This window comes from Typopeltis vanoorti, chromosome 14 (genome assembly GCF_054136105.1).
Source record: "Typopeltis vanoorti isolate ZY-2024b chromosome 14, IOZ_Tvanoo_1.0, whole genome shotgun sequence".
NCBI lineage: Eukaryota > Metazoa > Arthropoda > Arachnida > Uropygi > Thelyphonidae > Typopeltis > Typopeltis vanoorti.
Genome location: NC_143562.1, coordinates 49,732,084 through 49,754,494, shown reverse-complemented (window position 1 = coordinate 49,754,494; position 22,411 = coordinate 49,732,084). Strand labels below are relative to the sequence as shown.

Below are 22,411 nucleotides of genomic sequence, written 5' to 3'. Positions count from 1 at the left end.
TTTTGTATTATTTTTTTATATGCAGCACCCCCACTTAAAATTTTCACTGGTAATAGGTTTACAGTAACACTTCTGAATTTTGCAAAAGCTTTTGATAGGATACCACATGGACTTCTAATCAATACATTTTAACACAAGGCGATGTAAATGAAGTTGGCGAAGTGGATAAGATGGCGGTTTGATGGAGAGATATCAGAGAGTACTAGTTTTTTCAAGAGTAGTGTCCAATAGAAGGCCTGTGACTAGTGACGTGCTACAAGGCTCGGTTACTGGGCGGCTGCTGTTTAATTTGTGTATTCATGATATTGGAAACGTTCGGAGAGGAATTATATAGTTGTCTACTGTATGTAGCGTATGGCTAACACATTAAAAGTTACATTCCAATAATCTATAATATATGTAATCATTTACTGTAAAATAGACAAATTCATTGAGCATGATATAAAAGCAGTCATAAAAGAGAGACTCAAGAATAGACATACGACTGTATGTCTAGGTTGATTATTCCATCAACTGCACTTGGTGTAGCGTAATGAAGTCCGACAAGATTCCATTGCATGCACGTTGGGCACATTCTACTGTGGTCTAGTGGGATGATTCACAGTCAGGTGGGGTAATCCACGGTCACACATGGGTGAGGTAATCATGCCCCATTTGTAAATGCAGTCTGCACATTAGCCATGATTGGTATGGTTCCGTTAAGGTTAGACCAAGTTTTCCGTGGCAGGACAAAACCCAAAGGCATCGGTGTTGGTTCAAATAATTGATGAAAATCCCTTGTGGAAGTGTTACGACAGGACTCCTTCCACTTTTCCTTCATGTTAAAACTTGGCTCCCAAGATTTTTCGCCATTAGAATTGGAGGTGCCTTGACTTTAGCCTATTCATTTCGAGGGGCAGGTTGTCTTTGTAAATTGGTAGATCATGTATTTCTGATTTTGCTGTATTCATGTAAAAAAAGATGGATCTGCGGAGGTGTTGAGGTGGGATGTTGCTTAGCACTTGGCCAGTAGGGTTGGATTGATTTCAGAAATGAGGGGCATAGTGCTGTGAAGCTGAGCATCAACCAAGTAAAAATGGATACTGTTCAGCCATACAGGTGAGAAGTTTTCCGCTCCGGAGTAAACCAGACTATGAGCAGTGCACTGAAGTGTTGCTACTGAGGAACCCCAAATTGTTCCACAGAGGTTTCACAGTATATTGTTTCGTGTTTTTAGATTGGATTGTGATGTTTTTAGATTAATGAGATGTTGTTCAAAAGATAGAGTGCTATCCAAAGTGACGCCAAGATATTTCAGGAATTCTCGTTGTGTCGCAGTTTGTGGTTTAAGTAGTCCATCAGTTCTTTCTTAGCCTGCTTATTATTCAGGTGGAAGCATGAAACTTCTGTTTTGCTAGAATTTGGACGTAATCTCCATTTGCACAAGTATGTATCTAGGAGCGCAAGGTCAAACGTTGTTGTGTCTTAACCCTCCTACCAGCCAAGGTGGATGAAATAGCCAGACCACCCAGCATTTTTCATGAATCAAAACTTCATCAGCATTCTACTGATGATCAAAATTTGATCATCAGTAGAATGATCAACTTGATAAACTACCTTTTATCAAGTAGTTACCTTCCTCTGCCCTTAATCACTTAACTGCAATTTTACAGCCATTAGCGGATTAACTGTAGTGGAACCAAGTTTGTGTCCCTTGTCTTTACATGTACTGTGCTACTTGGAATTTCCTTTACTGCACTAGGATATTGATCTTTTTTTTTTTTTTTTGCTGCACAATTTATTTATTGTGTCTCTTTCCAAAAATAAAATGGAGTTTCACATCTCCAAAATAAATAATTAATCCTGAAATGACCACAGATCAGCCTTCGCAATGAATATATTTCAGTAATAGTATATTTCCTTAACTTTACTGACATATAGATATTTTTCGCGAATATAATGTTTGTTTGCATTTAAAATATTTGTACAATATTTATATTTTTAAATAACATTTAGTGAAATAAATATGACATTTTGCTTTATTACTTTGCAAAATACCTTTATATGGATCTTAACATTTCAATTTTGGGAACGATTTTTTTTTTTAACATAGGTGCAGTTTTTATTTAATTCGTTATTTTTCTCTAGTAATTGTTCCACATAACTTTATATTTTCGATACTGAAACTATGTGGTGGTGATTATTATAAATTAGAAAATTATAAATCAAAATATACATATTATTTCCTGATTATTATAAATCAGGAAATTATGTGATATTCGGATATAGGCGAAATTAATATTTAAAATCACTGTCATCCTTCAAATGCAATATCAGAAGGAAGGTATCGTGGAAAAGCACGCTCTCGAAATGTATTGGTCTACAGACTGGATTCTGAACACGCCAATGTTTCGTGATGTTATGACTGAAAAACAATTCATTCTCATCTTGAAGTATTTGCATTTTCAGAACAACAAGGAATACGATCAGGCAACACATCCTTGCCCAGTCCTCAACAAAATTTATGATTTTCTACTGAAAATCCCTCAGAAATGTAGATCACTCTACATTCCTGAGAGAGAGACTTCAGTATCGATGAAAGCCTTATGCCATTCAAAAGTAGACTGAAATTAAGCAGTATATTCCCAAAAAGAAAGCGAAGTATGGAATAAAATTTTTTATGCTTTGCGAATCGGAAAGTGGATATTTTTGGGATTTCACACCTTATACGGGAAAGCAAACTGTAATCGAGCATGACAAATATTCGGATCTCCCCTTGTCGATGCATGCAGTAATGCAGTTAGGGTAAAGGTTACTGCATTACAACGGATAATTACTATATGTGTCCTGAACTCGCTGATTTGATTTAAAAGTATCGCACAGATAGTTATGTTACTGAAAATGCAAAAAGGCGAGATATGCCTCCAGATCTGGCTTCAGGAAATCTATCGAAGGGAGAAATCCGAGCTTATCAGCGAGGGAAAGTCTTTGCACTACGTTGAAAAGACAAAAAAGATGTTTTTCTGCTGCCTTCCCTGCACAATCCATCATCGGAATCCGTGGAGAAGCATGGTTTGAAGAAAGAAAAACCCATTGCTGTGTGTGCATACAACAACACTATGTGTGGATTCGACAGGTGCGATCAGCAACTATCATTCTACTCTGTAATGAGGAAACAGCATAAAAAATATTACAAAAAAGTGTTTAGACATTTAGTGGATTTTGTTATTTGGAACAGTTTCCTCCTGCACAAGAAAAAATATTTGTCTACCATAACATATCTAGAATACAGAATAGAGATTGCGAAAGCATTGCTGTATGCACATGCGCCTTCTTCAGCAAGCAGAAAAACAGGAAATCCTGCCAGACATCTGAGGTTGCACGCTGCTAACTCCAACTATTATCCAGAAAATCTACCAGCAACGGCTAATTAAAAAAAAAAAAGCACGCAAATGTTATGTATGTAAAAAAAAATATCAGAAAGGACACAAAAATCTGGTGCCCTAAGTGTAAAACTGCTTTGTGTGTTTACTCTTGCTTTAGGGTATTCCACACTGTTCAAGAATTTTAAATTCTGAACAGTATGAAATAAAAAATGTTTGTTTTCAAGGCCATCAAAACAGTCTCGATAGAGGGTTACCTGAATGTACTCTTTCCTTTTCATCTTGAAGGCTAATTTTTAAGTTATTTTTATGCCACAGAATGATATTTTCGAAGGAATAAAATATATAAGGAACTGGAATACTCTTCCCAGTTCCTCTGGAACTGGAAAAGGTATTCCACGTAAAGTATTTCACCAAAACAATAAAAAATAATAAAACAAAATCTACCCTATATATATATATATAAAATGATAAGCCGTTTTATGTCATGTTTTTTGAAACGTTTTGAAACTCAGGGGATATCCTGAGTGTCGAGTCTTCAAAATTCGAGATATCACAATTCAAGGAGAACCGGCCTACCAGTACGGAACTCGGGGTTATTGGGTGCCGGGGGTGCTGGGTCCCCCTTTGAACACTCGACGCTCGGGGTCTACCCTAGGAGCCAGGGGTCGAACCCCTTTTTCGAGTTATTACAATTGAAGGAGAACCGGCCTACCATCCAAGAACCCGGGGGGGGGCGCCAGGGAAGAGTCCTCCCTTTTTAAGACTCGACACTCAGGGTCTACCCTAGGCGCAATGTCACTGTATCTGAATAAAACAAACAACGTGACATTACGCACAGAATGTCCCCAGAAAAATTCGAAACTCATGACCTCATCAGCTGAACAAATAAACATGTCACGATTTCTTATCTTATCTTGATTTTGATTTTGTTCAAAGTACCCCACCAATCACGATACGAATACTTATCTTTAATCATCACCTATAAATCCATGTGCAAACAAAACGCAAGAAGTGAAGCCATTGACACATATGCCCCATGGAAATTCCAAACATTCTAAACTAATGACGTCACACAGAAAATGACGTCTTCAGTTGAAAAAACGACACTTCACGATTCCTTATCTTATCTTGATCTTGATCTTATTCTTATTGCCCCTACTACAACTCCACTCATCAACAGAGATTGTCCATTGAGTGTCCAAACCAAATGATATACTTCTTTTTACAGTCAACGTTATTTACCACATTTTCATTAATGACTTACCTGATTCTCTGCATACTTGTTTCTTATTTTGCTGCTTCAGTTTGTTATGTTCATTCAAATACTGCTTGACTTTCTGTAATTCCAGTGTTCTATGTGGCTAATTATATGCTTTAACTTCGCGATTTTGGAGAGTAATTCATTTTCATTAACTTCTTCAATGTCTTCAATATTCTCATTAGCAGGTCCAGCCTTCTTTTTCTGTATTTAATTCACTACTCGTTTTATCTCTCTTGTACGCATTGTGCCCATTCGCGCCATCTTAATCAATAATTATTATTGCATTATCTTAACAAAAATTTGCTATTAAATAATAAATTATCCAAAAATGCGAAAAACTACAGTAATGTTCTAAAAACATTACTTTTCCAAGGTAAAATCACATTGAAACATAAACATTCGATAGAAAGTTATCCAATTTATCTGAATAAAAATTTATTTTCTTAAACGAAACAACAACAACAGTAATAATAATAATAATATATTTTTTTTTAAACATTTTATTGTCCCAGATAAGTTACATACATAGATACAACAATAGTTTTATATGCACGTATATATATATACATAATATTTATAATACATCGCAGTTGTGAATAAAATATTAAATAAAATAAAAATATTAATAACTGGCGAGTTATTAATATTTTTAAATTATATATTTTTTTAAATAAATAATATTTTTGTTCACTGCTAAAATATTTACACATACATATATACAATAGTTATCTGGAGTATAAGAGTAATAATTTTTTTTTCTTTTTTTTTGTTTATTTAAAAAAAATATTATGTCTCAGTATAAGTTACATACAATGATAATATTTACAGTAACAGTAATTACTATAAGGATTATACATAATTTATTTTTCTTTTTCTCTTTTTTTTTATGTCTCAGATGAATTGCATACATAGTTGCTGTGGTAATTATATATATATACAGTATATAATATTTATAACGCATTACAAGTGTGTATAACAGATTATTGCAAGTTAGTAATTTTCTTCCTCGAAGCTTAGCAGAGCTTATCTGAGGAAGATAATAGATGACGGAGTGTGGTGGTTTCATGGTTGTGTTCCTATACTGGTCATAAGCCAGGTGTTGATTTTATTGTTTGTTGGTACATGCTTGAAAGACTTCGACTGCTATTACAGTTTAACTTTTTTTTTTCCTTTTAATTTTTGTGCAAATAGAGTTGGACTTAGACGTGGTGTGTTTGTTTCTTTGTGTTCTTGTAGTGATTGTAGTTTTTGAGAGGGGGGTTGTCATAGATTTGTGTGTGTGTGTGTGTGTGTGTGTGCATGTGTGGTGGGGCAGAGAGAGACAGGAATTGCTGTAATTTTCACTCTCGCTATAATATTTATATAGTGCCTGTTTCAGCTCTCTGTATGTTCCTAGGTTTCTGTTGTCGAACGGCAGTTTGTTTATCATGTCAGGTACGTAGAAGTTTCGGGTGGCTTTGCTGTAGAGATTGTTGTACTTATATGTTATGTAGTTTGTTGACTGTGGTCTTGTTATTTGATATGTTGTTCTGGTTACTCTATATGTTGGGCTGTAGTAGTGTTTTAACATGACTGTGTAGTGGCATAAGTGTTTCACCTTGAATATTTTGTGTTTTGTCCGTGCTTCCTGCATAAGAGTGGGTTGTTCCCAGAATATCAGTTTTATCATTTTATCTTGCAACCATTGTAGCCTGTTAAGTCTGCGCAGAATGCGTATGATGTGATTGCATATCTTAAAATGTTTTCACATAATGCTTTATAGATTAGTATTTTTATGTGGGTTGGGGCAATGTCTTTTAATCTGTATAGTTTGCTTGCTATTATCCTAAGCTTGGTATGTAGGTAGTTTGTATGGCTATTCCAACTTTGATCAGCATCGAAGTGAAGTCCAAGATAGCGTGTTGTTTTCACCTGTGTGATGGTTGTGATTTTAGGTTCAGCACTTTGTGTATAGGAAGATGAATGTTTGGTAGTGAGATATTTAGTTTCTATGGGCAGGGTTTGTGGGTTTTTGAATATCATTAGCTTTGTTTTTCCAGGGTTTATATATATGCCGTTTTCGGTTAACCAGTCAGTGATTTGATTGATGTCGTGTTTCATATTTGTGTAAGCGATATTTGCATTGTTGTGAATGGATACTATGGTGATTACGTCTGCTTGATGGTGTGCATTCATGTTAGTTGGTGTGCTGTTCCTTCTTCACGAGTTGTCAATATTCCTTTCAATGTGACAGCCTGTTGAGGTCAACTACAGATTTTATTTCGATTGGTTTTGCATCTTGTGTCTTTCTAAGGATTATTTTGATGTCTCGTATCCATATAAACTGGTAATTGTTTTCTGTTTTTACTTTCTTTGCTTGGTAGAATATTTTCTGATAGTGTGGAGTAAGGTATTCAGACAAGTATATTGGGGTGTTGTCGTGGTTTCCTTTCAGATCTTTTACTACTGGATTTTTAATCCTGCTTGCTTTTATAAGTGTAGTTTTTGTTAGGCTGTTGATAAGTCGCACTACGACGGGAGAAGGACGGGTGTTATTTTCTCTTTTCCTTTTTTGTGGTAACCGATGCACTGACTGGACGTCTCTTGATTCAATGGGAGAGCCGATTTTTTGGCTTAGTTGTATTACAGTGTCTCTTAGATGATCCGTAGATGATCCGTTCTGGGAGACCATTTATGAGGAGGTCATTTTTGTGCTGCTTTTGGTTTGAGAGCTCGTACTGTTGCTTTAGAGAGTTTAGTTCTTGCCGTATGTCCGTTGTCTCTTCAATTAAATTATGATGTCTTTCAGTTAGCTCGTTGATGCAGTTTTTAATTTCTCTAACGGTCTGTAACATACCTTCTATCGAGTTATTATTAAATTTAATTAATTCCTCGTATTGGATGAATTTTTCTGTAATTTTTGCGGTATGTTTTTTAAATAGTTCTCCAACAAAATCGATTAAACAGTCTTTTTGGTTTTGTAATCTATTTTCAAGTAATGCATTTAAAGATTGCTCACCTGGGTTTCCGTTGTTGTTTTCTTTGTTTTTAATTCCCTCTGTTGTTGATAGCTGTTTACTGCCTGCGGTTGTTTTCTGCGTTGACTGTTTTCCGCCTGCAGTCGAAGGCAACGTTCCTTTGTTGTCTCTGCAATGGGGACACTTCCACTCGTCACGATTCTTGTTTGATTTTCGCTGCCAAGTAGTCTCGGACAATCCTGAACATAAAACATCCATGTTTCTTTGGCAGTTCCTACATGTTACGTGGATTTCTTCCCCTGTTAGGTCTTCTTGACATTTGTAGCACTTCATATTTCTTGTTTGACGATCTTGCTGTATTTTCTAATATGGCATCTTCCTTTGTTCTCTTCTCGCGTAGTTGACCAACGTGTACTTCGAACTTTGAATACTTATATTTTTTGAATACTTATATTTATATTTCATACGGACTAATTACGTATATACATGAGACATTTTCTGTACAGTAAAAAGTCTCAGTGCAAGATGAAGAGTACGTATTTCTTTATGAATATAATTATATAAGGAAAGCGTATATTAGATCAAGCATTATTTATTTTAGTAAATAATTATTAAAATAAATAAGTATGAAATAATTAAATGAATAATAAATAAATTCTAAATAAAATAATAATTACATAAGTATTTTAGAAAATATTTATACCATTTTCAAACTAATTAAATATTTATCCGCCTTATTTATTGGATTGGCATGAATGTGCATACAGTTCACTATACATGCAGCAGTACAACTCACAGTTTAGCAGTAGTAATAATAATAATGGAATGATTTTAAATTAATATATATTATTTATCTACTGTTTGTCTTTCATATGTTTTTCTTCAATATTTTATATACATTTTGTATTTACTACAGATATTTTATTTCTCTATAAAAATTCAGTAAACATGTTACTGTGTACACTCTTTTTGATACACTTGTTTATTTGTTTGGATGGCATTGCTGCTTTCTGTCTCTAGGCTTCTACAGAGCTTACCTGATGCAGATAATAGATGACGGTGGTTTCGTGTTTATGTTTCAATACTCATCGCGAGCCAGTGTTGCAATATCACCGATATAATGTTACTGTTGATCTCGGTTTAGATGTAACATCTCTGCTTGTATCATCGAAGTTTTTTTATGAGCTTATCTAAGGACCTGTTAGATATATGTATTTTTTTATTGATTTGATTGCTCTGTTGTAAGTAGACTGATGTTTGGGAGGTCAAATGAATGATCTGAAACGCCTGATCAAAGTGAAATTGCCGGTACGTTCTGGTGTTATTGCAACTGTATTGGTGGTTATCATTCATTTTTATTGTGGTCTTCTTTTTGAATTAAATAGGAGACTTTTTTTTCAATGTAGCAGCCTTTCTATGTCTTCTGAGGTTTTAATTTGTATTGGATTTGAAGTTTGTGACTTCCTAAAGAATAGCTTGGCATCTCTGATCCACAAAATGTGGTTAAATTGTTTCTAATTTTGCTTTTTTTCTTGGTACAACAGCTTTTGGTTGAATGGTGTTAAATATTCAGAGAGGAAGACTGGGTGTTTTCTTGCATTGCGTTCAAGTCCTTGACGACTGGTTTTTCTCTCTGCTGGCTTTTACGAGAGTACCTGTTGTGGACTTCCTTGTAAGAGAAACTATGACTGGTGCGGTCGTGAGAAGCCTTGATTTTTGCTCTTCCTAGGAATCCGATTTACGGTCTTATTGTCGTTAAGCTGTAGGGGGAATGTCGATTGCGTGGCTTATTTTTAAAACTACGTCTCTGAGGTTTTCTGCAGGTGCAATTTCGGGAAGAACGTTTATGATAAGATCTTCTTTATGTTGTTGCTGATTTAAACTTCGTATTGTGGTTTTAGAGAATGAAGTTCTTGACGATAATAATAATAATAATAATAATAATAATAATAATAATAATAATAATAATAATAATAATAATAATAATAATAATAATAATAATAATAATAATAATAATAATAATAATAATAATTACATGAAAAAAACAACAACAAACAACAGCATTCGTATTTTTATTTATCTAAAGACTACCGAAATGCAGCTTTGTGTAGGATGACAGTGGAAAAACGTCTTCACCTAAATAAGCAATTCTTGCAGAAAAATATATTTCCTAATTTTTCGTATGATAGACTTAAGCGTTCTGTATTTATAATGAAATGCAGGAATAAATTTTCCTCACGTGAGAAAAATATATAGTTTATTTACTGTAAGCAAATTTTGTTTTATAGAAATTACAACAAAGTTGGATCACACAGTTCGCCCAGGTCATATATGATGCGCAGATGCGTTGGGAAAAAAAAATAGAACGACTTAACCTTTTCAAGTACACCAATATTTTTTCTTTTTTGTGGATACTTTATTTGATAATTCCAAGGCCATAACTTCGCCCTCAACAGAGATAACTTAATTGGAAATTGAAATTCTGATAGAGAATTTTTCTGAACATGTGTTTCTTAAACATGTTAATCTCTTAATGTAAAAGACAAGGTAAATTTTATGGAACAATGAGTAACAGAATTACCAGAAATTAGTTTTCTGAAAGAAAACTAATTTCTGGTCATTAGATAACGTCTGGTCATTATAGATAACGTCAGAGAAGCAGGGAGGTATAACATGGAGCAATGAAATTCATTTCCACATTAAAGGTAATGAAAACAGGCTCTAGTCAGACCAGGATTCAAACACTCAACAAAGAGGCCGGTGACCAGACTGCTTCTTATTATAATGAGCAGTGTTATTGTCGTATACGAAATATTAAGGAATACCTTTGGAAACTAGACTGGTTTGCAGATTTTGTATAGTAAATCTATACTATAATTTTATTAAACACATGATATAAAGGTCTCGGAATATATTTTGCTTAAAGCCGTTGCATGACAGAAGAAAAAAAAGGTTACTATTATTCATCCTTAATTAGCTGAAGTTTCCTTTACTGAAATTTCCTTTATTTATACGTTTCCAAAAATCCTTACGTTATTATGAAAATCGTTTAGCTATTAGTACACAAATATTCTTGGACACTCTGGCTGTAACCATTTTAATGAAGATCCACAATAAGAATTTTATTGATAACTTTTTTACAGTCCCGAATTTCATTCCATCGGCATTATTTTGTGCATGTAGATAATTCGTAAAAAAATCGAGGTTATATAATTATGGAATAATTCCTATCTGGCTGTCTGTATGCATTGGGTTTAATAAAATAACACGAATATCACACATTCAAAATGTAGACTAAACGAAAAGTGATGAAAGTGTGATTTCAATGAAAGTTTATGCACTTTTTGCATTTACAGATAGAAGAAATGAAAATAATTAAACCAAATGAATATTTTCATTTCAGCACAGGATTCCCATTTATTATAATTCAAGATCAAATATTTCCTTTTCTATTTATAAATCGGTACATCATGGAAATAAATCTTTTAAGTTTCAATAAAATATTAGTGCATTTAGTGGTTATCTGTTCTAGTATTTCATTATAGATGGATTTTCTCCCTTGGTTGAAATTTGATACGAATCTCCTTGACTGGTCTTGTAACAATTTCAACTGTATAGTTTGAATGATCCATTGGATCCAGAGAATGAATCGTGAAGTTTCGAAAAATATGGCTTAAAACCACTTTTAATTCTGTCATGGCATACCTCTGACCTGGAAAGAAATGAAGGAAGCGAAGTATCATTGAGGAGAAAGTAAATTATAAACCATATTATTATTCATACATATCTCTAACTTTTACGTCTTATGATATTTATTCTGCTGATTTATTCCTGATTACTTTTTTCGAAAAAGTAGTAATTATTTCTGTGTACAATAAAGAGTTTGATTGGCTTTAATTACTAACTCATATTTGCATTTAACCATTTTATCGGCATCAGGCATCTACAGTGAATCAAGCCTATATTCAGTCCAGGTAGAGAAATAATCTGGATGTTATCCGTCAAATAACTGTTCTATTCCTGTCACGATTTTACTCCCAATTAAAAGAGACATTGCTAATTATTCCTGAAATTTAGTCCGGAATTGTGTGACACTTAAGTCACCCAATTTCGGACACCAGTATATAGAATGTTTTGTGAAATTTATGTGATCGCTCTTATCATTTCCTGAGCATTTACTCCTTTTTGCAACAGAAGCCTTTTGCTCATACCTACAGCAATTCTGACTGTCACCTCTGACAACTGGGTTTCTTATCGTTCAATAAGAGTGTCATTCCAAATATATCAGAAATCCTATTTTTGATCAATACATATATTAAAATTAAATTAAATTAAAAAATTAAATACATACAAATTAAAAATGCATTCTGCATTTTTAATTTGACATGGCTTGTAAAAAAAAACAACAGTAAAAATGCACACTTCAAAATATTCCATTGGCAATGGTCAAACCAGTGATTCTTTTGGCATTCTCTAATAGGAATGAAGACAACCCTATGAACTTTAAGTATCAACCAATAATATACTGATATTTATTTCTTGTAAGAACGAGTTTGCTTTACTTTCTCTCAGTTTCATGTTTTTCATACATACAGGAAAGTTCAGGTTTCTCTAGATCTTCAGATTAGAGTTCTCATAGACAATCTCATAGACAAGATTGCTTAGAATAAATCGCTTATATAAGCACTTCAGATTAAGCATGCTTTGCTAACTTTCTTTTCTACCATTTAATATTGAAATGTAGTTCTTCTATTGAGACCTGCACCAAAATGCTCCTTACAATGTATTAGTCATATTCATATACATGGCACATCTAATTGTACCATATTTTGAATGCAAGTATTTTTTCTGCAAATATTTATTCATCTAAATAAATACTTGCATGAAAAATGCCAGTTTTTTTTTTTTTCTCACCATGTCTTTTCTATCGCCGTTTTCATGTACTCCATCCTGCTGTTGAATACACATATGTGAACCTTCTTTTACTGTGAACCTTTACTGTCAGCTTTCAAATCAATCTATCTACCACTTTTCATTTAAAAAATGTTCCTCCTTGTTTTCATTGCAAATCATTTTACATCTGTTCTCCTGATATAGAAGAGATATTCCAAAGTTCCTTCCTGTTGATCACTTTTTCATAACCTTCTGATGTCCAATGTATTTCGCAAACTATTGTTAGGTAAATTTTAAAAGAGGAAGCTAAATCTTTAACATAAGCTCAGTGTCTTTTCCGTCGGCGTTTTAAAGTACTCCTCCTGCTGTTGAATACATATACGTGTGTACCTGTTGCTATCAGCTTTTAAGTCAATCTATCTACCGCTTTTCATTAAAAACGTTTTTCCTTGTTTTCATTATGAATCATTTTACATCTGTTCTCCGGTCATCGAAGAGATATTCCAAAGTTCCTTCCTGTTGATCACTTTTTCATAAACTTCGGATGTCTAATATCTTTCGCAAACTATTTTTAGGTAAATTTTAAAAGAGGAAAGTAAATCAAACCTATTTTAAACAACAATTTAGTAACCTTACAGAAAGACACCGCTGCACTCCACATTCGATTCTAAGTACGAATTAATATCTCAATATAAAGATATCTTATGCAATTATTTGAAATTGAATCTAATTGAATAGAACTATCTAATAATTGTAAATTTATGGAGAGGTTTACCACAACAGTTCCTTGGACCAAACGAGAAAGGAATGTAGCGGCAGTTGTTGAGTTTGTGTCTCTCATCTGGTTTAAACCTTTCTGGATCAAAAACTTCTGCATTCGGAAATATTTGTTCATCACGATGAAGGATGAAAATAGGTACGTAGACTGCTGTACCTTTAGGGAGGAGATGACCCTCTGGAAATAACAGTTCAAATATAAAGTATATACACACACCGATATGACACATTTTATGTATATGAATTCAACTTAACTGATAAAAAGTCTTATCTGTGGTGATCTAATTAGCCTGTCCAATCTCCAATCAACAGTTGTAGGTTTGAATCTCATCCTTGGCATGGATGATTGTGATTGATCTTAGGTGAGAGATAAATACTCGTGTAATCGGTTGGTGTGAATCCACTGCCTCGCCTACTGAATTGGCGGAAAGTGAGTTTAAGAAACCCACTTTTCCGTCTGAAGTGGAAAACAATGTTCTGTATTTGGTCTTTAGAGCAAGGTTTAAGTCTATGGATGAAATAAAATAACGTACGGCAGTCTTCATAACCACAGTTACTTCCACAATTACACTGGATGATCCCTTGCTCTCTCCTTTACTGATTTGTACAGGAAAAAACATCTTCAGTATCAACCACTGAAGAACTTATATGCTTCAATTGGTTTCCTTTCTTTCGCCTATCGAGTAGATTTTGCACCTTGAAACCAATCCATTTATTCTACTACCCCTCAGAATCTTGGAGAATTTAAAACCTTATAAATGGGATAAAAACCTGCAGATTCCAGATTTTAGCGTATTCCACAATCACGTCGTTTGATTTGCTGTCATCGCGATCTTTGGAATAGGCCCTCGAAACTTCCATCCCTATCATCAATTACTCCCACTTTCCTGTCATCATCAGTTACTTTTATTCCAACATATAGCTCATAGCTCCTGATGTGTTCTGTTTATCATCATCAACAATGAAATCAATACTTCCCTTTAGCTCAGAGAAAAGAGTTGAATGAGGATGTACAGTCTCAGTAGTACATAGCTAGTTACTTGCCTTCTCCAGTACTCAACTCCGCCATTAAGCGTTCTTTCTTAGCTCTCTATCAGCCAACTTCAAATACAAATCAATTGATTCATATCCGCTCTTATTTGCCCTAAATTGTATATTACAGTTCTGAGTGAAATACTCTCAATTATCTTTACAAAACTTAGCGAGTCACTGACTAATCGTTTTATTTTTATCCAATTTCAATGTCAGTTTATTATGATATAAGCAAAATACTAAGAAATGACCTTCCCTTGATAACAGCTTGTTGCCCCGTGTAGAGTATCACATTCATATCCAACTGGCCCTGAATTCTATCCTTTACCTATTTCTCAATAACTTAACCACTACTTCATAGATAATGATTTGAGTCTAATTTTATATCTCTGTCTTGAAATCTACTCTAGGCAGGAGCATTATTTAGATATTTTCCCACTAAGTTGGCCGATTCCCAGCAGGGAAACTCAAATTAATCAGTTTGGTGAGAAGAGTAGTTCTTGTCTATCTCTCGACAATACAAGGAATTGAAGGTATCTGACAATGTGTCGAACGACATGGTTTTATTTTTCATTTATTTATTTTATTTTTCCATATTCAGGAAAGTCTGCTTTAGACTCTCTTTAGACAACCCCCACCCCCAATAATAAGGAGGGGTGTTGGGTGAGAAAATTTCATTTGCCACATAAGAAAAATTATGAACATCCCTGCAAGAGTAAGTAATCGAATCAGCGGCATGTTTGGTAATACCGAATTCGGTATCCACGCATCCAAACGAGCCGACACTTATAGGGTCATGTGTGATCCACCAAACGTTTTCTTACGATCAGTTTAAAAGAATAAAAAAGAACCTTGTCTACCTGTCGAGAAACGTTGTTCAAAGATCGAGTTTAGTGGTGTTTTGTGGAGTCGAGTGCCCTCCCACAATGAGTCCGTAGACTTCTTCGAGGTGTAGCATAATAATAGCAGCAATAAATAAAACAAAAGAGAAAAATCAGGTGCTCTAATCATTGATTAGAAATTATTTTTATAACGATTTAACCTCTGGACGGTATGTCTGGTCAGACGCTATATTGAGGGTATGCATGTCATACCGATTATAATCAATTAACTTTATTAGAATTAGTGTTGATATTAGTATATGAGCTCCTTATATATTTTGACGGCTTATCCATTATATTGTATTATATTTTAGAGCAAGCATCGTTCAAAAATTTTATAGTTTTTTGATGAAGTAGAATTACACTAGGGTAACTCGTAAAATAAAAAAAAGTCCATCCGAAACGCAGTGTGTTAATTTGGATAGTAGTATATTCGGGTCTAAGACTACATTTCTTTATTTATCTTTAAATGAGTATGAAATCAATTAAAAACTGGAGGCAAATAAATCCAGTGAAATAAGAATTGGCATAAAGTTCGACTACTAGATGTATTCTGATACATGAAATGCAAAGAAAATAAAAAAAAACACTATTTTTTTATTTATAAGTACTGATTAGATGTCGGTGAATAAAAGTAAATAGTGCATTTCGCAATAACTGATTCAGTATTTCAGCAATTTTAAAATCGTTCTGGTGGGAACAGGTGAACTAAAATTATATAGACATCGAATACTTTGATGAAGTATCTTTTAAATGTGGAAAAATCCAAAGATTGCTAAGCTAATAAACGGAATTTAGAACAGGAAGTGTACCGATTGAAAGATCCATATCTGCGACAGAAAATGTTCGACACAAACCTGAGAAAAATGTTTGCATTTTAGATATGTATTCTATGTGATGTGTTTTCGTAGATTGAATCCATTGTTAAGGATTCAATTTCATTAAGGTTAAATTAATAGGTTACTCGAATGGCTCCTGGTGACTACAGTGATTTACGTTAAGTAATATACGCAAACTAAAAATATTCTCAAATGTTTACCATTCAGGAATTAGGGATATCAGAGTGCAAGAGGAATTTTTTTATTTATGTTATCTACAGCAGACGTGGAAACCATGATATTTAATAATGTATAGCTAAGAATTGACAGGGAATAATCAATTATCAGCACAATTTCATGTAATTGGAGTCTAAACAGGTTGTTCGCTGCTTATGACTATGGATTTGTTAATTTATGGGATCAATATCCTAATAACTGATAAGGATTGAGTTAGAATTTCGTCTGTCTAAACAGGATCTATCAAGCGGAGTAATTCAAAAAATCGTGTTACTTTTTCAAAAGATTTAAAACGATATCAACGAAACTTACGGGAATTGTTGGATGTAACATCCAACGATTCCCGTAAGTTTCATTGATCTAGTTACATCCCCATCCATCCCATTACAATGACAATGTAAATGTGTTAATGTGCAAAATGTGTTTATGTGTTAATTAATTTAAATAAGTTCGCCTAAATTGCTTTTTACAGCAAGAAATGTAATAAGTGATTTTCAAATGTTTATGTCGAAAATGGTAAGTAATAGTACAGAAATGCATTACGAGGGACAAGAGTTACAGTTCTTAACCCTCCAGTAATTTTCTTTATAGGAGAGGATGACAAGATACGCAAAGGAAACCCTACTCAGTTGATAAGTTGAAATCAGCGATGATATATCTCTCATGTAATTTCAAATTATAATTTCCATCAAATTTCCAAATATAAGAAGTGAAAGAAAAGAGAGAAGTTACACAAGAATACTGAGGGATTATTTGAAGAATGTTCTCCTACTAGGTTTAATAACTTAGATTGTTGCATTTTGCATAAAGAGACGAAGCCTATCGTTACGTTATAAACAGGTATGTAGAATAGATTTCCATTTTCTATTGCCTGTCCGTGCAACGCGGAGACACGATGAAAATATAATAAAGAAAACATCATATGAGTCCTTGACTCCCTGGAGGTCTCAGATAATAATAATTATAATAATTTTATTTTCTTTTTTAAAGTTAAGGAGAAACATTTATAGGTTTTTTTCTGCAGAAACTTTTGTAAACAAGCAGTGCACAGAGAATTAAATTAGTGTGTGTTTGTGTGTGTTATGTTGATACAGAATTAATATTTTATAATTGCAATTACAGTAATACCTTGAATAATGCGGTTAATACTTTGCTAAAATGTTCTCAACGTGTACAACCACTCTGTTTTTAAAGCATCATCATGTATTATAATGTAATGCGTTCGAAACAGAAGTTACAGTATTGCTGATAAAGACATAAAATGAAATAATTAACATTGTTTAGTGACCACAACCGTGCTGCACAAAAGTTGATTTAACTGGTTTTGTGCAGCACGTTTACCACAAAAAATGTAACTAAACCTTCGTGAAAAAACATGTACGAAACAGCTGTTACTGCGTTATTCTACATGTGGGTTACGCAGTCAGCTACCATTGTAAACAATTTAAATTTAATTTAAATCTTGTACATATATAGCGAATCCTTGTTGCACGAAACGGGACTATGCAAATAATAATACTGCTCTTTTATATTAAAGAAAAGTATTATAATTCTTGTAGAATAACAAATTCGTGGAATATTTCTGAACATATTTAACTAATGTTGATAGTTATTGTTATGTTTCTCCCTGAAGAAAATAATAAAAATCGACTGTATAACGCACACTTTTTCTGACATTAATATATTGCGTTAGGGACCACGGGATTGCGATAGAAGTCCGTTTTCCCTTATGTTTTACTCTAATACTTACCAAGCATAACGTCCTTCGTACAATCACGACCAATTATTGGGATAGGGGGATATAGGCGAAGTGTTTCCTAATGAAGAAAAAATAAATAAATAAAAATAAAGCAATAATATCTTATATTTATGATATAGTTCTAAAGTTATGGCAGACAACAGCGAGATTTCTATGAACATGTTCTGCTCTTATATTTAATTCAAAGTAAAAGTAAAACGATGATATCAGTTATGCAACATTACTGTTATTATTTCATGATATCCAAGATATGCAAAGTCGTGGTATGGAACACAAGGAACACACGGTCTCTTCACATAGAATAGCGTATTCATGAAACATTCACAATAAAATCATTAAATCCCAAATTGCGAATTATTTCTTTTATGAGGGCATTAGGTTTAATGTAAAGGAAAGAGGCAACTTGAAGGAACACTTTGATCACATCATTGAGAACTCTCTCGATGAAATCCAGACTTTTCTTTAGCTGCATAAGGTGTAGTTTCTACCGATACTTGCTTTCATTTTACTTGCCAATTGCTGGCTGTTGTGGTTTACCCGATGGATTTTCTCCTTTCTATTTCTGTTTTTAAATTAAAGAACTTCGACTTTAATATAGGAAACAGAATATTCCAAAGAGACACCACATAAGCAAATAAAATAACACTAGCGTTTTAAATTCGTCCATGATATCATTGTAAATAAAGTACTTGAATTTTAATTATGCAGATAACGATTGCAACGTAGCTGCATACAAGATATTCGCAAGGATTTGAACAACAGCATTCTTCAATAACCATTTGCACCGATAAATAAAGAATTACGTTCGCTTACCTGGTCCACACCTCGGTTTACCACCATTCGCCTTGATTCCACTCACCATGGATTACCCACCGATGTCTGTCAGCTACCATTAGCCATGAAACAGCCACATATCACATTTTCTCCACTTTAAATAATTATTTTCATTGTGGTAGTCTTTCCAATGCATTTTTAAAGTCCCAGCAGTATGATGGTAGAAACATTTTCCTTTATTCAATTCCACAGCCCATTCATTATAAAATGTGAACAAATTACTAACACCGTATCCTTATTTTCTAAAGCAGTGCTCCCTTAGATTATCGGATTCCTGTTCACTCATTCCTGATTTAACCCACTCCCGACATAATAAGTGGTCAAGATAATAAGTAGTTTGTAACTGCTGTCTCGAAGCCACCTTTATAATGCAACTATCTTACACTCTTTTCACGCCATTGGAACCATTCCTCAGTTTAGAATTCGATTAATGTTCTTAATCTGATTTGCTGTAAGTATTCATAGCCACATTCGTGTAGCACACAAGCTGACATAACGCCTATTCCCACCAATAGTATATTCGTATTGATATTTTCCAATATGTTGAGCATCTTTTGTTTTTCTGCCTCAATCCTCACATCAGCCCCTCTCTAACATTGGTAGCTGTAAACTGTAAAGTCTATACAGGGGAGATACATACACAATAATCGCTCAGCAAGCACATTTGTGGTAAAAACGTTATGCAACTACAACAGTAAGAAATCATCCTGTCCTCAAGCTTTACACTATGCCTTGCTCTTACCAGTTTTACGACCACTAAAGACCACCTACTAATTTTCCCGTGAGAAAGATCGGATGTTTTCTCGGATCTCACCTATATGTCAATTGCCATGTGGGAATTATCTTATCAGACGCATAGTGAGGCGTAAAATTATGAACCACAGAAACAAAACTAATTAAAATTTTCATCTATTAATGAAACTAATACAAAATGTTGAAATTTACTTTTATCACACACTCCAGATATGTCAGTTTCTTCAAATCATCTGACGTTACATCTTGGTCACCGTTATGCCCAAACACTGAATCAATTTCTTCGTGGATCTTGTCTTGTACATGAGAATCAAACGCGACGCAATACAGAGTCCACATCAATGCTGTTGATGTAGTGTCTTGACCCTAATTGAAATAAAGAAATAACTTATATATAACATATATAAACAAATGATAAATTGTTTTACAAAACTATTTTAGTATACCATTATCCAAACCTTCTAACAACATGTTTTAAGACACAGAGAGAAGTATATCTCAAACTGTTCCACTAAATTGACACATTGAAATGTAAATATTAATTTAAGATTTTATAGTATGATATTTAACAAACGTTACTCATGATACATTCTACCCAGCTTTTTTGGACTTGGGAAAATAAAGAAAAGAAACTAGAACACATACAACAATAATAATAGTATTATTATTATTCGTATCTATCTCTATCTATATCTACTAATAATTTAGCTATCTTATTATCTTCCTTTAAATTCGACCGCTAAAAAATGAAGAGATTTAAAGTCTCCTAAAACGAAACTTAAAATTATACTTTAATTTAAACTTTAAAATTAAACGTTCGAGGCTCAACAAAAAAAGTGCTAACAGCATACGTCCACACATTCGAAATAAGTGGATTTATTACCCAGCTGGAAGAACTGAGAATTTCTGGCAGAGGAAAAAAGGAAGAAAAAACATCAACCTCAGAGAATTAGTATACTACCCGATCAGCGGGCTTGAATCCAGCGTGATTACCTTAAAGGGAAATGAAAATAAATCACACTATAATGAGCAGCGAAATAAATCCTCGCTCAATAAATGCTAGAGGACGTGTCAGAATACTGCGAAACAGACTTGTCCTGCATTATATCCATGCCCACTGGTCAAAAATAGTTATGCAACAGGAAACTTACCTCCATTTTGCCAGCAAAGTTTCATATCAGGACTAGAGGAATTCACGCAATCTTCTGCCATACAATTCCAGTAGTCACTATTGGAATCCACAAAACATACCCTAAATTTATGGATCGTCGATACCTTTCCTGGGTGTGCAATACACGCACTCATTAGAACTCAGCTCAGGCTATGAAGAAAATACATATAATTAGTGTATACATACCAAAAGACGAACAGCTTGCAGTTCAGGTACCAGAGTTTGTCCAAAACACCTCAGTAAAATCAATGAAGACCATCTCATACAGGCAGAGGATTTTAACTGCATTATGCAACTTGCAATGGACAGATATTAATGTTCGCGTCTCACTAGCTCAGCTTCTCCAGAATGTAATGTATAGCTAGGAGCTAACTGATATCTTTAGACACCTGAACCCCCATAAAACGTGTTCTCCTGGATGGCGAAATGTGGTCCTACCAGATCTGTATACAAGGCATATGTATTATATGTATTATACATATAATACTGTATAATACATAAAATACATATAATATAATAATATTATATATATTATATATCTATGCACACGAAAACCTTCATAAGGAGCATCACATATCATCCCTCTCATGCATCAGATCATGATTCCATCCTTCTGAGAATCTTCACGCTGGACACACCGGACACAAAGGAGTAACGTATTGGGTCTTCAATAACAGCTTACTACATGACATGGAATATCTCAAAATCTCCAAAAAGCTATATCGCTACTCTCATCGGAAACATACTACTTTCCGACTAATTTCTGATTGTTGGTCATTCTTTACGGCTAAAGTCAGGATAGTTACTCAAAAGCATAGTCATCAGCGAAATTTTAAATAGACATTCAGTCTTTAACAATCTGCAACAAAACCAGCAATTAGATCATCCCGACTCTGAGAAATACCAGCTTGCAGTTCCCAATAATCCACCTTACATTCGCATCTAGATCACTGCAAAAGGAGCTATGATAAGGGAGCCTACAAATTATATCTTTTCATTGGAAAATTCCAACAAGAGTGCAACGCCATTTCTGCTATAAAAATAGATATTTGGAAGCATTATAGATGATGACGATGAGATCCTCTTGTATGTCTTCCAGTACTACGAAAAATATTCTTCCAGTACTATACCAATCCAACTCAACATCCACCTAAGCTACTGATATAATTCTCTCTGATGTAAAAAAGGCTCTGAGCAGCAACACAGAATGAAACAGAACCCCGCATGACGCTACAAGATTTTGAAACTGCCTGCACGCTTTTACTGAAAGATAAATCTCCTGACATAGACGAGCTCTCAATTTATTATGACAAACGCTCCTACTGGGAACAGCTTTGATCTATCGTCTACAGAATATATCATATGTCGAATGCAATAATAATGGCTTACCCCACCTTAATATGAAAACGACTGTTATTACATTTATCCCAAAGAAAGGTGCTACAAAATTAAGAAACTGGATACCCATCTCCATTATAAACATTAACTGTAAATTAATATCAAAATCATTGCCAACAAATTTAAACCTACCCTGAATGAAATAATACATAGGCATCAAAGCCATTCTATTCGATGATAATCCATACAAGAAAATGAAAGAAGAACTCTTTTTGATGTGGTTTTGTTAGTGTGACAGATGAAGAAAAGGGTTTTCAACTAATGAGCTTCCATTT

General features: G+C 33.9%; 1 protein-coding gene across 1 annotated transcript in view; it reads right to left on the bottom strand.

Annotated features, from left to right (window-relative positions):
- Positions 1 to 11,101: 11,101 nt before the first annotated feature.
- The window catches only part of LOC150099447 (cytochrome P450 4C1-like), a 37,107-nt gene continuing 25,797 nt past the window's right edge, over positions 11,102 to 22,411 (bottom strand). The window contains exons 8-11 of the mRNA XM_090404360.1: positions 19,760 to 19,933; positions 17,972 to 18,038; positions 13,252 to 13,431; positions 11,102 to 11,295 (exon numbers count right to left, since the gene is read on the bottom strand). Of these exons, the coding sequence (XP_090260486.1) occupies positions 11,123 to 11,295; positions 13,252 to 13,431; positions 17,972 to 18,038; positions 19,760 to 19,933 (594 nt within the window). The 3' untranslated portion in view covers positions 11,102 to 11,122. The remainder of the gene's footprint in view (positions 11,296 to 13,251; positions 13,432 to 17,971; positions 18,039 to 19,759; positions 19,934 to 22,411) is intronic.